Source organism: Engystomops pustulosus, chromosome 11 (assembly GCF_040894005.1).
Source record: "Engystomops pustulosus chromosome 11, aEngPut4.maternal, whole genome shotgun sequence".
Taxonomy (NCBI): domain Eukaryota; kingdom Metazoa; phylum Chordata; class Amphibia; order Anura; family Leptodactylidae; genus Engystomops; species Engystomops pustulosus.
Genome location: NC_092421.1, coordinates 75,823,481 through 75,844,179, shown reverse-complemented (window position 1 = coordinate 75,844,179; position 20,699 = coordinate 75,823,481). Strand labels below are relative to the sequence as shown.

Sequence of the window (20,699 nt, the reverse complement as noted above, 5' to 3'; positions counted from 1 at the left end):
ACTTATTACAAAATCTGCAGGCTTACTGAGATAAGTCCTTTTGTTCTGGTTGCTGGCGCCCCCCGGTGGTAGCTGTGTCCCGTCCTGAGCAACAGCTGATCTGGCCGAGTCTGTGCACAAATATTCCCCCAGCTGCTCTGCACTACAGATCACTCCACACTGAGAGATCACCTGACACACTGCAGCCAATAGGAGGTGAGAGAGGAGGAGGGGCAGAGATTGTGCTGTGATGGCCACGGCTCACCAGCTATACAGGAGCCTACAGCAGCAGATACAAGGTAACTGCAACCAGACATGTCTGCTCAGAGGAGTCCTCCCCTAACATGGATCATAGCAATGTAGCAGCCCTTTCCTCCCTCCACCATTAGTCAGGTCACAGAGGAGCCTACAGCAGCAGATACAAGGTAACTGCAGCCAGACATTACTATCTGCTGCACAGAGGAGTCCTCCCCTAACATGGATCATAGCAATGTAGCAGCCCTTCCTCCCTCCACCATTAGTCAGGTCACACAGGAGCCTACAGCAGCAGATACAAGGTAACTGCAGCCAGACACGTCTGCACAGAGGAGTCCTCCCCTAACATGGATCATAGCAATGTAGCAGCCCTTCCTCCCTCCACCATTAGTCAGGTCACACAGGAGGCTGCAGAGATAACACAAGTAACAGGCTGAGCTCTGACCTCTCCTGATGCAGTCCTCCTCCTGTACTCTCCTCCATGCACTGTCCCTCCATGCTACCCTGCTCTCCTGCAAAGGGGCCCCTGTGCCTGACTAGCAGGGAAGTAGCTAAATATCAGTAACATGTGAGAAGCTGTCACCTATTTATCTATCTCTCTATCTATCTATCTATCTATCTATCACATATCTATCTCTCTATCTCATATCTATCTATCTCATATCTATCTATCTCATATCTATCTATCTCATATCTATCTATCTCATATCTATCTATCTCCTATCTATCTATCTATCTATCTCCCATCTATCTATCTATCTCCCATCTATCTATCTATCTATCACATATCTATCTCTCTATCTCATATCTATCTATCTATCTATCTCCTATCTATCTATCTATCTCCTATCTATCTATCTATCTATCTCCTATCTATCTATCTATCTCCTATCTATCTATCTATCTATCACATATCTATCTCTCTATCTCATATCTATCTATCTCCTATCTATCTATCTATCTCCTATCTATCTATCTATCTCCTATCTATCTATCTATCTCCTATCTATCTATCTATCTATCACATATCTATCTCTCTATCTCATATCTATCTATCTCCTATCTATCTATCTATCTCCTATCTATCTATCTATCTATCTATCTCATATCTATCTATCTATCTATCTCATATCTATCTATCTATCTATCTCATATCTATCTATCTAGTGATTTGGTTGCAATTCCTTACAAAATACACAGAAAGAGATTCAATCAACATGCAAAAATACAAAAGTTTATTAGTAAAAGTCACAAAAACAACTATTGCACCTAATTTTGTACAATCAGTGCATACAAGAAGAGCAAAACAATGTATTCTCACAGCATCATGGTCGGTCAGGCGGACAGCAAAGTGTAAATATGTCGGAGGTCTAGAAAAATGCAGGGACAGCAAACTCCATGCGTATCCTCTCTTCAAAGTGACTTCCTCAGGGGTAAGTGGCACTTTGGAGTGACGATACACGTGGGGTTTGCCTCCCCTGCAACCACCTAGACTTCCGCCATGCATGTCAGCCTGACCGACCATGATGCTGTGAGAATACATAGTACATGTGTACTATGTGCAGTGTAGTGTGCAGGGGGCGCCAGATTCAGGATTTCTGGCGCACGTTCTTCATGAATCTGGTGCCCCCTGCACTGCTTTGACAGACTGCACCAACTTTTTTTGGTGCACTTTTAACATGGGGCGTGCGACACATTTCAATTGGACTTCTATTGGATCAGTAAATGCAGGGACTATTTGAGCACAGCAGGTGGAAGGAGACTCTGAAGGCTGAGCGCTCTGTAGCACTGAGGTGTGGAATAACTGCCGCTGTCAGTGCTGTGCATGTGCCTGGCCCCTCCCACATCTGCTTCTGTGTGGAACAGAGTAGAGGCTGAACACGCATCATAATAACAAATAGAAAGGTATCTTTACTTCCAGGTAACCATTACAAATAGATTTTTGAAATATTTTAACCTCTTTGACAGCTTTTTGTAGTCAATTGTTTCGTGGCATAACCCCTTTAATGGCTTCTGCAGATTCGTTACAATGAGCTGCAAAAATGCCATAAATTGCAATACAGAAGTGTTGCAGTATATGATAGGAACGATCTGACCATCTAGGGTTAATGTACCCTAGATGGTCTAAGAAATAGCGGGAAAAAAAAGAAAAAAAAAGTTTAAAAAATAAAAAAAAATTATAAAATATTAAAAATTCAAATCACCCCCCTTTCGCTAGAACTGATATAAAACATAATAAACAGTAAAAATCACAGACATATTAGGTATCGCCGCGTCCCAAAATGCCCGATCTGTCAAAATATAAAAACGGTTATAAGCGGCGGTGACCTCCGAGGCGGGAAATGGCGCCCAAATGTCCGAAATGCGACTTTTACACCTTTTTATATCACATAAAAAATGGAATAAAAAATGATCAAAATGTCGCACAGACCTCAAAATGGTAGCAATGTAAACGATGGCTCATTTCGCAAAAAATGACACCTCACACATCTCCGTGCGCCAAAGTATGAAAAAGTTATTAGCTTCAGAAGATGGCAAAAAAAAATTTTCTTTTTTGTACACATTCGTTTAATTTTTGAAAATGTATTAAAACACAATAAAACCTATAGAAATTTGGTATCACCGCGCTCGCACCGAACCAAAGAATAAAGTAGGCATGTTATTTGGAGCGAAGAGTGAAAGTCGTAAAAACTGAGCCCACAAGAACGTGATGCACGTGTGTTTTTTTAAAAAAATTTTTTTCCACATTTGGAATTTTTTTTCAGCTTCGCAGTACACGGCATGTTAAAATAAATAACATTATGGGAAAGTAAAATTTGCCCTCACACAGGTCTGTACACGTAAAAATGAAAAAGTTAGGGATTTTTGAAGGTGGAGAGCGAGAAATGAGTGAAAAAAACCCTGCGTCCTTAAGGGGTTAAACACTAAAATCCTGGCACAAAACTCCCTCTTTGACTAACTACAATCAGATTTCTGACCCAATCCTTTTACCGAGACTGCCCTGACCAAAGACTCTAATGATCTACTGGCTGCCAAGACAAAACATTACTCTGCTCAATTCGTCCTTGATCTGCCCCCTGCCTTTGACACTGTTGATCACTCTCTCCCGCTGCAAACATTGGGGGTCATTTACTAAGGGCCCGATTCCGGAATGTCCGACGAGGATTCGGAGCTGCCGAGATTCACTAAGATCGTGCGCCCAATTTCCTGCATGTGTCGCTTCCCCCGCTGAGGTCCGATTCACCACAATCTGATTGGGTGTGCCCAAAAAACCTTGGAAAAAAATTGCGAAACCTGATGCAAATGTGTCCAACTGACCCTTAGTAAATATGCCCCATTATCTTTCTTCCATCTAACACAACCTTCCCAACAAACCTGACCGTCACAATTCATGGCTCCACACCCCGGTCCCTAAGGAGTCATCTTTGCCTTATCCTATAAGCCTTACATCCAGGCCCTTATTACAATCTGCTGATTCCACCTCAGGAACATCTCACACATCAGATGCTTCCTCAAACCAGTGTCTACAAAATTGCTAGTCCCAGCCCTCATCATCTTCTGTTTGGACCACTGCAACATTCTTTTTTGTGGTCTTCCAGCTAAGACTGGAGGGTAAGAGCAGCGAACATATAATAAAATAATAAAAAGGCACTTTAAATTACCAACACGTCCTTAACTCTTATAAATAACAATACCCGTACAAGGATGTCACCGCCTATAAATAATGAGAACAGACTTCCTGTTGGGTGGTGAAAGGCCGCAGCTCTTTTATAAAGTGAATAAGATTAACAATCTTAACCAAACATAAGGCACATTTTTTCCGGAGTGTCTCTGCCTGAAGCGGACTGCCCAGACGGACTCCCATCCACCACTACAGACTTCCAGGCGGTGTCAAGTTCTTTCATTTCCACCAGCTGCCACTTGAAGAACACTGAAAGATAAGAGAACAGCAACAGTACACGAACCACAACAGATATGGGGGGGAGGGCGGGGCTGCTTCCAGGTGTGGGCAAAGGGGTCCGGGTAAGCAGGGAGGGTGAATTATAAAGGTTAGGGAGGAGGGAGATACATATACACCCCTTAAAGTGTAATAACCCCTTTGTAAACTTTTAATGTAAACCTACACGGTCTGTATGGTAGAGGATGGACACCAGCACACAGGGCTCCCCGGAGGCTGAGGGATTCGACTAGGGGGGAGTAGGACAGCTCCAGAGGACCCACAATCCTGGGCAGCAGGTCAATGGGTTATCTGTAGTGAGGGTAGGATGCCGGAAAGCTCTCACTCCGTGTGTCTTAATCCAGCTGATTAGAAGAATTGTGAAAGTTGGAGGAGGCCATAGATAACAAACAGGGGAGCAACAACAGCGGAAGCAGCCATAGCAGCTACTATGGGACCTGGCATCCGACCTGAAACACTAGAATATGCAGTATTATGTATATTATGCGGCACATTGTACATATACACTCACCGGCCACTTTATTAGGTACACTTTTCCAACTGCTCGTTAACACTTAATTTCTAATCAGCCAATCACATGGCGGCAACTCAGTGCATTTAGGCATGTAGACATGGTCAAGACAATCTCCTGCAGTTCAAACCGAGCATCAGTATGGGGAAGAAAGGTGATTTGATGCCTTTGAACGTGGCATGGTTGTTGGTGCCAGAAGGGCTGGTCTGAGTATTTCAGAAACTGCTGATCTACTGGGATTTTCACGCACAACCATCTCAAGGGTTTACAGAGAATGGTCCGAAAAAGAAAAAACATCCAGTGAGCGGCAGTTCTGTGGGCGGAAATGCCTTGTTGAGGTCAGAGGAGAATGGGCAGACTGGTTCGAGCTGATAGAAAGGCAACAGTGACTCAAATCGCCACCCGTTACAACCAAGGTAGGCAGAAGAGCATCTCTGAACGCACAGTACGTCGAACTTTGAGGCAGATGGGCTACAGCAGCAGAAGACCACACCGGGTGCCACTCCTTTCAGCTAAGAACAGGAAACTAAGGCTACAATTTGCACAAGCTCATTGAAATTGGACAGTAGAAGATTGGAAAAACGTTGCCTGGTCTGATGAGTCTCGATTTCTGCTGCGACATTCGGATGGTAGGGTCAGAATTTGGCGTCAACAACATGAAAGCATGGATCCATCCCGCCTTGTATCAACAGTTCAGGCTGGTGGTGGTGGTGTCATGGTGTGGGGAATATTTTCTTGGCACTCTTTGGGCCCCTTGGTACCAATTGAGCATCGTTGCAACGCCACAGCCTACCTGAGTATTGTTGCTGACCATGTCCATCCCTTTATGAGCACAATGTACCCTGTAACATCTGATGGCTACTTTCAGCAGGATAATGCGCCATGTCATAAAGCTGGAATCATCTCAGACTGGTTTCTTGAACATGACAATGAGGTCACTGGACACAAATGGCCTCCACAGTCACCAGATCTCAATCCAATAGAGCATCTTTGGGATGTGGTGGAACGGGAGATTCGCATCATGGATGTGCAGCCGACAAATCTGCGGCAACTGTGTGATGCCATCATGTCAATATGGACCAAAATCTCTGAGGAGCTTCCAGCACCTTGTTGTATCTATGCCACGAAGAATTGAGGCAGTTCTGAAGGAAAAAGGGGGTCCAACCCGTTACTAGCATGGTGTACCTAATAAAGTGGCTGGTATAACACTGCACATCTTCCAAAGTACACTGCACTTTGGAAGAAATGTGGGGTTAGAGGGAGGGGACAGCAGGACGGCAGGACTAGGATCTCTCATCTCTAATTCCTGCCCTGTACTTCCTTTATTCAGGAGCTACTGGGACTAAAAAACTGGATAAATGTCTTTAAGGGTATAAATGTGTGAGTATACAATTATGTATATTTTCTGAGGGGTGAGGGGGGCCCCATTCACAATCCTGCTTTGGGGCACTGCCTCTCCTGGTTACGCCCCTGATAACAAATATAAGAAGATACTTCAGTCCTGTGAGTAATGTCCTTGGTTTATCGTGATAGATTTTAATTGTGTATTTCCTTTAAAACAAATTATACGTTATCTAAGGGGGATGTTTCGTAAGAAAATATCAAGAATCGGCCACGTAAAAGTCTAAGATAAAGGGTGAGGACTCAACAGGAACAGAACGACAAGTCCTACAGTATAAGAGTCCATAAAGAAAGATTCAAAGTTTGTTGGGCTAACACCTTCTGCGAATTGGAATGTTAAACAAAAGGCAATGGTCCCGATTTATTAAAGCCCCTGCGTCCGTTTTTCTGTCGGACTTTGCTCGTTCTTTTCAGTGCTTTGCACTGGGATTTAAGAAGTGTCTATGACACATATTTGTCATGGCTTCACTATACTGTACTGCAGGGGGCGCTCCGGTGCTCCATCGGACCGTGCGCCAGATTTATTATGCAAAGTCCGACAGAAAAGTGTCGCACCCCCCATGTTAAAGGGGCACCAAAAAAGTTTGGTGCACTCCTACATCTCACTTCCTACATCTGGTACTAGAAGCCTCTTGGGGAATGGAGGACGTGTCCCTTCTGCTGATCTCAATCTGCGGTTTCAGGACTTTAGGAGCACCCACAAGGGTCCTGAAATGATATGATATGAGGATTTCATGGATGAAGGTGCTTCTCTGTTTAAAATTTGGTGGGTCGTCATGGGCCCCCTCGAAGGCTCGGGCCCTGGGCTACCGCCCAATACGCCCATATTATAATCCACTGCTGTCCACACTGTTGCAGGATCTGAAATGCAGTTTCCTCTGCGGTATCTTGGCTAAGCCTCATCACTGGTGGGAGGGAAGGGGCAGCCCTTAGCGCAGGGCACACACAACTTTAGCTCCTCTCAAGGACTTTATGTACTTTTATCTTTTTGAAAGTGTAATAAAATTCTTGAAAGGAGCTAAAATCATGTGTGACCTGCACTAAGGGCTGCCCCTTCTCTCCCACCAGTGATTTGGCTTACCCAGGATACTGCAGAGGAAACTGCATTTCAGATCCTGCAACAGTGTGAACAGCGCCCTATTGAGGTGAATGGATGGAAGTCAAAGGAAGCCGATTCCACAGCTCTTTTTAGAAACTATTTCTCGATAACTGATAAGGGCTTTGCCTTTTATTTGACATTTCAATTCGCAGAAGGTTGTAGCACGACAGCCTTTGAATATTTTATGTTGTTCTGTTTTGCCCGGGGATATCGGCGTGTCACCTGCCTTGGGTATTTGCTTTCACAACAGAACAGAACCTGTACCAGACTATTATATCAACAATGTCCTCATGTGATGAAGGGGTTGGGTGAGATTCAGACTCCTCCAAACACCAGGAAAATGTCCAGTTTGGGGCCCAGACTTTGGCATGAACCAGAACCCCATTGAAATCAATGGGGACTTGAATTTCGCCATTAAAAAATGGGTGTATAATGTGGTGAGTAAGGGGTAAAAGGCTGAAAAATATGGGGAATTACAGGGCAGTTTTTCACACAAAAGGGCTAGGGAAAGTCCTTAAAATCATTTTATAAAAAAATAAAACAAAGAAATAATAATAAAATAATTTTGTAAAAAATAAAATGCTATTGAGGTTAAAGGTCGTTGAGGATAAAGGGGTTTTCCCAGGAAAGAAAATTCTCATATTTCAATCCCCTAGTGATGTTGACTCACTAAAGATCATTTTAACCCCTTACTTTACAATGTTACTCGATCTAATTGTTGTTTTAGCTCCTATCACTCCTTAGGCTGCTCAGTGCAAAATTCCAGGGTGTGGGCGGAGACTCTCTAAGCAGACACAATGGGGCAGATTTACTTACCCGGCCCATTCGCGATCCAGCGGCGCCTTCTCTGCGGTGGATTCGGGTCCGGCCGGGATTCACTAAGGTAGTTCCTCCGCCGTCCACCAGGTGGCGCTGCTGCGCTGAAAAGCATCCGGATGCCCTGAAATTCACCGACCCGGACCAAGTGAAGGTAAGCGCGTCCCAAGCGACACATTTTCCGTTTTTAAATGCGGCGGTTTTTCCGAATACGTTGGGTTTTCGTTTGGCCACGCCCCCCGATTTCCGTCACGCGCATGCCAGTGCCGATGCGCCACAATCCGATCGCCTGCGCCAAAATCCCGTGGAAATCGGCGCAAATCGAAATATTCGGGTAACACGTCGGGAAAACGCGAATCGGGCCCTTAGTAAATGACCCCCAATATAATCCATCTAGTGCTGTGGGGTGACAATGTGGTTAGATTATCAGGGTACAGGTGTATATACACTTTCATCTGGCTTCTGACGTTGTACTAACACACTGACACATAGATGATGAGATGCATGAAATGCCTATTACACAGAGGCATGACAGATAGAGGCTAACAGACCCTTACATTGTGTGCTCTGCTACATCTTTCTTCTCACAGATGTGTCTGCCTTCCCCTTCTCCCGGATCACTTATCTGCTTGTAGTTTGTAATTTGCACCTCCTCTCTCTCTTCAGATGTCACGGCAGGAAGTGATCAGTGAGAGTCTCTAAGCTCCGTGCAGGGGGCGGGGCTACAGGCTCAGAGCAGAAAGACCCAGAAATCTTATCTCCTCACTGTCACACCCAAGATGGCGGCTACCCGACCCTAAGTCAGAAATTACAGGGTCGGGTCTAGGTGCAACTGAAATTGTGTACAGCAGGACTGATAGAGACAGGTTGGAATTCTGTGAAATGCTGGATTTTTGTTAATAACAGGGATTTAGAGAATGTGTTATTTTGTTATCCTGAGTACATGTAAGAAACTTGTCTTTGTAGTAATGTGACAGCACAATAGTCGCCGGGCAGGACAGCACCTGCAAAGCACAGAGGGCGAGCTCTGGCCATGTGTACAATTTTTCCACCCAGAAATTGAACAGGGAGTAACAGTCTACGAGTCACAGTGTGTCTTTTGGTATTACCTGCCGTATCCGTTGGTGGTGGAGGTTGAGGAGAATTGAACTTGGCGTTCCACTTTGTGGCTCACTCTCCCTCCCCAAATGTTCCTGTTGCGTTGATGACTTCCTCCTCCTCCTTGTTGTGCTGCCACTGAGCCCTCAATGTCGAACGGGAACTCAGCCATTAGTGCCTCCACCAAACTTGTACTCCCTCATTTTAGTTGTACGCTCTACTAGTAGAATTGACCCGGTCAAGAACTATGACCTATCCACTCAGTGTGGGAGATCAAATTATGTCATGTGACTGTGTGCACCTGAAACCTCAATAACAATAATAAGAATGAGACAAAGAGACGGTTATCTAGTTCCCAGACACTCGCAGTCAACAAGAGAGCCTGGTTCCTAGTGCTTCTTATAATAAGTATATTATAGCATAAGCCTATCGTGGCTTCACACGTCACAGCACAGCAGATAATATCCAATCGCAACAGTTTAAACGTTTCTAGGGCGCTGTCCTTTGGGAAGTCCCTGTACACTCGAGGGTGGAAGTATGTGGTTATCGGCATCCTGACGTCTTGTCAACTGTAGCAATTTGGCCAACGTCCCTCGAACACAAGACAAAAATAAAAATGAGGAACAAAGAAATATGAAATATGTTTTCTGCCATTTAAAGTAAGCCAAGCATATAAGCTACACCAGAGGTTCCTGGTCAGTTTATCAATATTCCCATGACTTTCTCATTTCCACCCTCGAAACTGACCGAGAACATCTTCTAGGGCAGTGATTTTCAACCTTTTTTGAGCCGCGGCACACTTTTTCTACTTAGAAAATCCTGGGGCACACCACCAACCAAAATAGCACAAAATGACACTAAAACAGTCATATTATACATATAGTTAATAATATAGATTTTAAATTTATTTTACTCACTCAGTGTGAAACCTGGGCCTGTTTTGATGAACACAAAAGGGATCTCCTCCCTTTACTAATAAAAAGCCCCTAGCGGCCTCCCTTTCCTGATAAAAAGCTCCTAGCTGCCTCCCTTTACTAGTAAAAAACCTCTAGAGGCCTCCCTTTACTAATTAAGAGCCCCTAGCAGCCTCCCTTTACTAATTAAGAGCCCCTAGCGGCCTCCCTTTACTAATTAAGAGCCCCTAGCGGCCTCCCTTTACTAATTAAGAGCCCCTAGCGGCCTCCCTTTACTAATTAAGAGCCCCTAGCGGCCTCCCTTTACTAATTAAGAGCCCCTAGCGGCCTCCCTTTACTAATTAAGAGCCCCTAGCGGCCTCCCTTTACTAATTAAGAGCCCCTAGCGGCCTCCCTTTACTAATTAAAAGGCCCTAGAGGCCTCCCTTTACTAATTAAAAGGCCCTAGAGGCCCCCCTTTACTAATAAAAAAAGACCCTAGCTGCCTTCCCTATACAAATAATAACCTTATATACTTACCCTCCGGTGATGTCTTCTTCCGCGTACCTTCACTCCTAATAGCGGCTTGGCTCCTCCAGGTTGCACCGCGCGCCTCTGGTCACGTCACTTACGCGACCTGACGTCAGTCACGTGACATGGGCCGCGCGATGCAGGAGGTACAGAAGGTGGGCGGACAGCTACACAGGGGCACCCAGGGCCGGCTCCAGGTTTCAGTGGGCCCTTGGGCGACAAAGCCTCAGTGGGCCCCTTTGCAGTAAACTGGCATAGCGGCATTGGATTCATTTTATACAGCCTCTTCACCCTCATAAATTAATTATATGCAGCCCCCCATGAATTAATTATATACAGCCCAGGCCCCTCTCACCACCCATAGTTTAATTATATGCATCCCCCTCATCGCCCATTATATGCAGCCCCCTCCTTTTCTCCAAAACATTACAGGCAGCCCCCTGCATGCACCGCCCATTCATTATATACAGCCCCCTCCTCATGCCCCCATTCATTATGTACAGTCCCCTCCTCATAGCCCCCCCCCATTCATTATATGTGGCCCGCTCCTCCCGCGCCCCCCCCCCGTTCATTATATGTGGCCACCTCCTCACGCCCCCCCATTCATTATTTACAGCTCCTTCTCATCCCCGTGGACTAGTAAATGTGACATTTAAAATAAAAGAATAGTACTCACCTCAGTCTTCTACTCAGATCCGGAGCTTCCAATTCGTTGTCTTCCTCCTCCTGCCAGCAGCCGCACAGCCCTTCACACGCAGCATCCTGCAGCATACCGCGCACCACTTTACGGCACTAGCACCCAGCACAGCCAGGCTGCTGGGGATTACACCACACGGCAGCGTCTTTCGGCAAGCGGAGCGCCGCTTTGCGGTGCCGGCTGCAGGGGAATGAGAGGGGTGCTGGCGCCGTGGCACACTCAACCATGTGTCGCGGCACACTAGTGTGCCGCGGCACACAGGTTGAAAATCACTGTTCTAGGGAGATGGGAGGGGTAGAGGCTAAAATACTTCTAAGTTGCTGCCTAGCGATGTTGGTTGTCTGTTCATGGGTTAATCCCATCCCCGACAGCTCCTGGCTCTCTGAACACGAAGACCTAAAGACTTGTTCCGTATCCCTAATCTTGAGTTATCTTGGGTTTGGGGATTCTAAGTGGGTTGCCCCTTTCGTCCTTACATCTAATACACAGATTCACGTTTTCCCTCTCATTGTCCTCCAAGGGGTGCTCTAGTGTCTCTATATAATCATACAGAAGGGGCATTGTGGGGGCTAGATCATCCACGGAACAAGTCAACGGGGGTCACTTACTAAGGGGCCGAATCGCTATTTTTCATCGGGTTTCCAGAATAATAATGATTTGCGCCGTTTTTCCCTGAATTGCCCTGGAATTTTGGGCCACGCGATCAGCGCTTCGGCGCCGGCATGCATGCGATGGAAATTGGGGGTGTGGCCATCAGAAAATCCGACGGATTCGGAAAAAATATCGATGGAGAATGCACCGCTGGATCGCGACAGGACCGGTTAAGTAAATGTGCCCCAACATCTTTTTTAAACAGGATAGCGCAGGCCGTCACCAGGAGCATTAGAACCAGAAATCCTAACAAAGCCACTTGGAGGAGTATACCTTTCCATTTCCCTAACCACAAAGTGAAGGACAAAGGGGCAGATTTACTTACCCGGTCCGTTCGCGATCCAGCGGCGCATTCTCTTCGGTGGATTCGGGTCCGGCCGGGATTCATTAAGGTAGTTCCTCCGACGTCCACCAGGTGGCGCTGCTGCGCTGAAGAGCATCGGAACGCACTCAAGTACACCGGCCTATTCCTGGTGAAGGTAAGTTCAAGCTCCGCGACACTTTCTGTTTTTTAAATGCGGCGGTTTTTCTGAATCCGTCGGGTTTTCGTTCGGCCACGCCCCCCGATTTCCGTCGCGTGCATGCCAGCGCCGATGTGCCAAAATCCGATCGTGTGCGCCAAAATCCCGGGGCAATACAGGCAAAATCGACGCAAATCAGAAATATTCGGGTAACACGTCGGGAAAACGCGAATCGGCCCTTAGTAAATGACCCCCAAAGTGTCCACTCAAGAGTTTCTTTTGAGTTCCCTGGACAGTCCTTCAAGGGTGTGTGTAATGGATCCATAGGGGGCGATGTCATCTGGGATGTACATGCAACAAGCCCCTCCCGCCATCTTACAGACTCCTCCCTTCTCAGCAAGGATCATGTCCAAAGTCAAGCGGTTCTGGAAAGCATCTTGGATATAATTCACAAATCTCTGTTGATTACAATAAAAACAGTTAAACCAATCAACATCTTTGCTCATAGCTATCAGGGGAATAATGGACTCTAGACCTGCCCATATCTGATTGTGGGCCTTGTACTCATCTGTTACTCCTGCTGTATCTATATATATATGTTGTTATCTTAGACCTTAGAACTGTTTTTTTATCACGGTACACTCACCTTTCCAGCTTCTTGACCTGACTCTTCTATCTCCACAAATCCAGTACACATCAGACACTGCTAATACAGGGCTACCTGTAGGGGCATTTATTAATGAAGGCGCAGAGTGGTGCTGGAACCTTGTTGTATTTTTCAGTTTGTGGTGCAAGGGATTAATTAATTGGCGCATGGACTAAAAGGTTTAGAACTCCCTAGACTTGCTTTTAGCTTCTTTCTTTTTGTGCCACAAATTGCGCCAAAAACTAGTCAACAAATAGAAGCGCCAGAAGACAGTTGGATTCACAACTGGCACTAGAAACTTGCACCAAAAATAGTCAAAGTCGAGAGTGTCGGAAAACCCCAATTTTGTGATCCACTACTTTGGACAATTGTTTGCATCCTGTGTCACAGGTGAACTCGGCTCACGCTCCATAGGACCTGCTTTCTTTTGCATTTTGGGCAGTCGGCTCATGCTCTCCACCAGAGATTGCAATTATTTCCCCCTTTATGCAACCTTTATGGCACGGGTGTGTGGAGGGGCGTGAAGGGCCCCAATGCGTATGTGGAGGGGCGTGGAGAGGAGCCAACTACTGTCACCCCCTGCTGACCACAAAAAGCGGAGGTCCTGTTCTCACTATCTGAGTAGTTCTGGAGAGTGGATAAGAAAAACAAAAAAAAAAAGTTTATTGGATTGGTGCCTATTATGCTGCTGAATTCTTATGCATTAAGTATTGTGTGTCTTTTGGGTGTTTTACATTTCATTATTTTGGCTTAGTCTGGTCCTGCAGGTGTAGACAGGTGTAGAAATTGTTGGCTCTGGATTCCACCGCGTTGGGCTAAACTGGAGAGGTTTAAAGTTTCATGTATCCACTTACACTACTGATTTACTCAAAATTTGTTTCTACCCTACACATATGTCTCCTCCACTCTTCTCTTCTCTTCTTGCCTTTGTGTTCTCACGTCTATACAAAAGTCATCATCTCACAGACTGTGTTGTGTCTATTCCTCAGTCAATAGGTGGCCTTATGTCTTCTTAACAGGAAATACAGTATCACTTAGAAGATGTGGCCCTGCACCCTCCACCCATAGGAGGAGCTCGGCATCACCACTGTTTATGTACGAGCCGAGGGCTGGGCCCACGGGTTCAGCGAGGACACGATGCCAAACAGATAAACAGCAATTCAAATTCTCAGCAAACTGTTTACTAAGTAACAACAGGAAGTGAGACCTGAGGAAATTGCAACAATGTATAACAGAAAGGATTTACAGAGAAATATTGAATAGATTATTATAACAACACTATACCCCAAGTTCCCACAGTTAGGCCAAAAACCAGGTCTCCACTTAAAACAGGACAACTTATGTTATGTAAGAGTCCCTTATGTAATTTGTGTATCACTACGTGGTCTCCGTAGGTGCAACCAGCCGTACTAACAAGTCCTTGAGGTCTTTCTTTCAAGTACTGTATTTTTCGGACTAAAAATCCTTTGATTTTCTCAAAAATCAAAGGTGCGCCTTATAGTCCGGTGCGCCTTATATATGAACCATACTGACTGACAACAGCTGCCTTGAACTGTGCACAGGTCTGCCACCTGCCGGTCATTCATCCTTATAATCACGTGCACCTTATACTCCGGTGCACCTTATATATGAACCTAGACGTTTTAGCAGGCGTTTATTGATAGTGCGCCTTATACTCCGGTGCGCCTTATAGTCCGAAGAATACTGTAGTCTTTCTGCCTAGAAGACTTCTCCTGCCATCAGCTAAGACCTCCATCCAGCACATAGCACCTGCCCTGCACCCGCTATCCTTCTAACTGACTCTCCTTCACTAAGGCTCATTTACTAAGGGTCCGCGGACCGCGCTATCGTCAGATATTTATTATACCCTAAGATTGTGCCCCCTTTACACATATAGAGGAAAGCTTTTTCTTCATTCAGAAATCCTACTACTAGTTTTCTCCAATCACATACTAGGCGGGAAACTCAATCCATCCTATCAGTATCTCTACAGCTGACACACCTTCTCATTCATTCATTACACTCCACCAAAGACATCCATTATTTTAATCCAATCCTATGCTAGGCGGGACATTCGATTAGTCCAATCAGCTTGTCTTATCGAAGCTTGTCTAAAAGAAGAATCAGGGGCTACGGTCAGATTAACTTTTTAATGTTTTAACTTGTGGACCTTGGCTGTTTGTAGCTCCCATAGAAAATAGAGCACATTGCTAAAATTTTATCATAGTTTTATATTTGTTTTTTCAGCAAAACAACTCAGTTCAGGGATCAAACAAGATATGTTCCTGCATCAGTGTAGCTGCAGCATTCTCAAGGTATGTTTGTTTCATAAAGCATAAAAGCAAATGGTAGATTTCCTTTAAAGGAAACCTACCACGTGAAATTCACCTTGTAAGCTTCAAATACCGAGCATCAGCTCAGGGTGAACTGGTGCCGGAGCATATTTTCATTATTCTCCTAAACTGCTGTATTGCGGTTTAAACACTTTTGTAATCTTTATATGTGAAGCCGCTTCGCCGCACCGTGGTACACGCTCGGCGCACCATGCGCCGAGTAATAAACATTACTAAAGTGTTTAAACCGCAATACAGCGGTTTAGGAGAATAATGAAAATATGCTCCGGTATTTGAAGCTTACAAGTTGAATTTCACATGGTAGGTTTCCTTTAAGGAGGACAGAGGGATGAGGAGTAGGGTCATGTAAGTGGAGAAAGAGGCATTTAGAGTCTCTAATAACATCAGTCTGACGACAGCCCCCCCCCCCCCATTTCTGTTGCACGGAACCCTGAAAACATCGGAAAGTCCGGCGAAAGTGCAGCCGCAGACCCTTACTAAATATGCCCCAATATATCCACATGAACACAACTGCAATGTCATGGCTTATGCCCGTTCTACACTTGCGAGTGTGATGCGATTCGGGCCGGGAGATCCCGGCTGCACGTGTTGCGAGTGTGATGTCATCATTTACTATTAGTGCACCATTTGGTTATAGTTTAGACCGGCTTCATGAATTATTTTAGATGTTTATCCTGTTTTGTATACCACATCATCTTGTATCAGATGTTCACCTCATTGTGAAATAAAAGGACACCTGCACTGAGATACTAACTTGGGGCATATCATGGAGATACAATCATGACAACAGAATAAAAATTCTAACAATGAGCTTTTTATTCTTTCTTTTATTCTTATTACACAGTGGGGCACATTTACTAAGGGTCCGCGGAGAGCATTTCCGTCGAATTTCCTGACTATTTCCAGCACACGCGATCGGAATTTGGCGCCGACTTTCATGCAACACAAATCTGGAAGCATGGCCGTCGGACATCCCGACTGATTCGGACTGAGTACGAGATTTAAAATTCAAATTGTGTCACAAAGCGGGATGGTCTTGCTGCGGCAGGATACCACCAGGTCGATCCACAGGTGCGACCAGCCCGCGGTGGCAGCCGAGGTCGAGACACCTTTGCAGGAGACAATCTCGTGGTAAAGTTCAGACAGGAACGGACTGGAACACACAGGAGCAGGAAGGCAGGAACATACAGGAGCACGGGAACAGGAAGGCAGGAACACACAGGAGCACGGGAACAGGAAGGCAGGAACACACAGGAGCACGGGAGCTGGAAGGCAGGAACACACAGGAGCACGGGAGCAGGAAGGCAGGAACGCAGGAACACAAAGGAGCAAGGGAACAGGAAGGCAGGAACACACAGGAGCATGGGAGCAGGAAGGCAGGAACACACAGGAGCACGGGAGCAGGAAGGCAGGAACACACAGGAGCACGGGAGCAGGAAGGCAGGAACACACAGGAGCACAGGAACAGGAACACTGGAACAGGAATGCAGGAACACAGAGGAGCACGGGAACAGGAACGCAGGAACACGGGAGCAGGAATGAACAGGAATATCGCAGGGAGAGTTTCACAATGGCGTAAGCTTAAAGATCCGGCAGAGTGTGCAGGAAGAGGCAGGCTTATATGCATTTTCAGAAAATGGCCAGTGCCCAATTAACGGCGTCCTTGCACTTTAAATCTAGAGAAGCTAGCGTGCGCACGCCCAAGGAGTCGGGAAAGCGTACGCACAGCGGAGGAAGAAGATAGAGGAGCCGGGACGGGTAAGGCACGTGGGCATGCGCTAGCGTGGGTAGAGGGGTATGGGTGAACCGATATGGGTCGCGGGACCACTCGTGACATGGGCCCCTATCTATCATGGCTAAATCCTTGTCATTTTCTATTGTATGCCAATTATCTCTCATGGCTTTTTTGACGATATCTGCCATAGGGGAAAAGTCAAAAGTAAAAGAGAATTTTTCCTTTTCTTTTATCATGTCCCTATTTCTCAATCATTCTTTCTGGCTTTTTAACCTCATTTTTTCATTTGCCCGATCTATTACTTCCTCAGGGTAATCCCTTCTCAGGAGTCTCTCTTTCAGTTCCCCTGCTTGTCTCTCAAACTCGATCGGATTGTGGTGCATCGGCGCCGGCATTCGCGCGACGGAAATTGGGGGGCGTGGCCAAACGAAAACCCGACGTATTCGGAAAAACCGCCGCATTTAAAAACGGAAAATGTGTCGCGAAGCTTGCGCTTACCTTCACTCAGCCGGCCTCGGTGAATTCCAGACACCTGGTGGACGGCGGAGGAACTACCTTAATAAATCCCGGCCGGACCCGAATCCAGCGCAGAGAACGCGCCGCTGGATCGCGAATGGGCCGGGTAAGTAACTCTGCCCCCTTATTCTTAAGATTTGCCCGTAAAGAATAGCTTCTTTACATGTCTTGGGTGATAACTTTTATAATGAAGCAAGGCATTAGTGGCTGTACAGAAGTACAGATTTCACTATCCTTTATCTCTATCAAGACATCCAAACCTTCAAGTCTATTACTGGTTATGGCGCACGTAAATGCCATGTTCACCTTATTAGTATGATTTAAGTACTCAACCATCTCCATGAATGTTTCTTCTGTACCGTACCATATAATCATTAGAAAGATAAAGAGGTGGTTGTAAATCCCGCAGTTAAGGGGGGAACGTCCTAATGATGGATAGCAGATACTATAAGGCAGAAGTACAGAGGTTGTTTGGGGATGAAAGAACATATAAGAGGCTATCTAAAGACCCCACACAGAAGTACTTGGAACAACATAGGACTTTCCTAAGATAACAAGTTGAGAAAGGGATTTTATTAAAAAAAATGGCGGAGAAATTGTTACCCTCTTTTCCCAAAAAAAACAGAATGGTATTTCTTGCAGAAGGTACATAAAAATCTGGATAAGCCGCCGGGTCAGCTTATTGTGGCAGCCATGGGCTCTGTCACTATACGTGGACTGGCTGCTTAGACCGGTATTAAAAGACATCCCCTCCTATTTAAAAGATACTAATGATTTTTTAGTATTAATGAACTATTTAATGAACAGGTGTGGCAAAGAGACTTTCTTTTGGCCTCAATCGATGTAGAGAGCCTCTATACACGTAAACCCCACAGAGAAGGAATAGTGGCAGTAAGGGAGGTTGTATCCAAAGCAGGAAAAGACGATGATTATATCAATTTTATCTGTGAAGCATTACTGTACATCCTGTCTCATAATGCTTTCTTTTTGATGGGGTCTGGTACATGCAAAGGGACGGAACAGCCATGGGCACACCCGTCTCCTTCACATACGCAAATATTTTCCTGGTGGTGTTTGAGGATGTGTACCTTTACAGTGATAGTAACCCCTATGTAAAATACATCCAGATGTATAGAAGATCCGTGGACGATGTTTAATCTCTCTATTGCTTGCTGTTCATTCTTAGTCATATTATGGCCCTCTTTTTTATAAATAAGTGCCACAACTTCCTTTGTTCCTTCCTGTTTTCAATATAGATCTATTGTTCTCCCCTGAAGGGCTCTATACTTCCTGGTGGTCTAGCCAAAAACAGAATGCATTCTTGCTCAACCTCAGAAAGTTCACGGTACCAAAAAAGCCAAGTGGGCCAATCTCTACTGGGGTCTCGGCCTCTTTCACACATTTTACTTTTTTTTTCCTTTCTCCCTTTGTGTGTGATATTTTTTAAGATTCATCTTTCTTAAACCTTTAAACAGATCTATTTCAAATTCTACTTTATTAAATTGTTTAGTATAACAGAGACTCAGTCCTTTTTGTAATGACGTGAAACAGTCCTTGCCCAAGACATTGACTAGGATTTCTTCTTTTTTCATTGTCTCCATGTCACTTGTTTTCTCTTCTGTTACTTGTTATTCCTGGCTTTCCAGGAAGAGAAACGCCTCCAACAAGAAACGAAACTTACAACCATGTCCCCTCCCAGCACATGTCCCCTCCCAGCACCAGCACATGTCCCCTCCCAGCACATGTCCCCTCCCAGCACATGTCCCCTCCCAGCACATGTCCCCTCCCAGCACATAAAACACACCGTACTGCATTACAAGTCACTTGCTCTACAATCGTTTGGCAAGACAAGTTGCATTTTACAAAAATTGTGACTTACCAGCAAAATTTAATGGTACAAGCATAATGTGTGACCTCCCCACTTTCTACTGTACTGCACCTCCCTCTCACACAGAACTGTATAACATAGTATTGAAGAAGAAGAAATAAAGGGACAACATGTTGTTCTAGACATAACTAAATATTTTTGGGATGTGGAATGCATCATCTGTGTTTGAATGCTTTCATATAAGAGTGATTTGAAAAACAGGCATGTTCCCAAAAAAAATTGGGGCTCATCTACTAAGGGCCACGCTGCTCACTTTCGTCGGACAAGCAATAGAGTTATTTAAGCACTACAGTTTTTACTTAGAGCAGAGGGTCCGGAACGTGGGAAAGCTTAGTGTAGTAGAGTGAGCAAGTGTACACTAGTGGTTGCTGACTGGAGATATCATTTTTGGGGATAGTAGGTAGTTGATGCTCTTAGGAAGCTCAAGAGCAAAGCTGTTGAAGTCCACCAGATGAAAAAGCTTTCTTTCAATGTCTTTTATGTTAAGGATGCAACTGGACCAATGGAAGTGGAAGCAAAGATTTCCTGGAGGAACAGCAGTTTGAGATCATGGAAAAAGTTTGGTATATGTAGGAAGGAAGAAAAATGTAACTTGTAGACCAAAAATTTTATCTGCTTACAAGCGATGAATGGGTCCTACAAACCTTAAAACAGAACAGCCAAATTTGTCTCTCTGGAAGAAGTGACCCACACATCCAGTCAGCACATCCAGTCAGCACTGGTTTCGACTTACGTGGAGAGTCCGGCGACGCAGAGGTGGTCCGCGGTTCCAGCAGGAAGAGGAGTCGGAGGATGTCGGTGGCGTCATCAGAAGACGATGGAGCGGCCGGTATGCGGAGTCCGAGGGCGGCAGGAGGTTCGAGGTCCACCGGCGGTGGAAGGCGCAAGATGGCGGCGGCGCGCGGAGGACACAAGATGGCGGGCGGACCTGGAGGTGGGCGGAGCAACGCTGGCCGGAAGTCCGGAACCGGAAGTCGGGGGTCGACGGGAGCCGAGAGGAGGAGCCAGCCCAGACGCGACGCTCACCTCGGACCAGCTGGAGTGTGAGCCGTGCGCCAGGCAGGGCGGCAACAGCTAGCGGCAGCGAGAGAGCGGAGGCTGGGGAGGAGGATGCCCCCAGCAGCCCAGGCAGCGATGGGAGCGGCGGGGAGGAGGCCGCGGTCGGGGGCCTGGATGCGGCCGGGGCCTAATGCGTGGTGGCAGCGGGGGG

The 20,699-nt window shown here is 45.8% G+C and overlaps 1 protein-coding gene and 1 long non-coding RNA gene across 2 annotated transcripts in view; both read left to right on the top strand.

The window, feature by feature from the left end:
* The first annotated feature begins 214 nt into the window (after nt 1–214).
* LOC140105681 (C-type lectin domain family 2 member D-like) overlaps nt 215–20,699 on the top strand; it is a 92,705-nt gene continuing 72,220 nt past the window's right edge. The window contains exon 1 of the mRNA XM_072129697.1: nt 215–278. Within this exon, the coding sequence (XP_071985798.1) occupies nt 230–278 (49 nt within the window). The 5' untranslated portion in view covers nt 215–229. The remainder of the gene's footprint in view (nt 279–20,699) is intronic.
* Nucleotides 9,256–20,679, top strand: LOC140105684 (uncharacterized). The gene is made up of 3 exons (XR_011850620.1): nt 9,256–9,812; nt 15,244–15,311; nt 19,977–20,679. It is a non-coding gene; the product is annotated as an uncharacterized lncRNA (long non-coding RNA).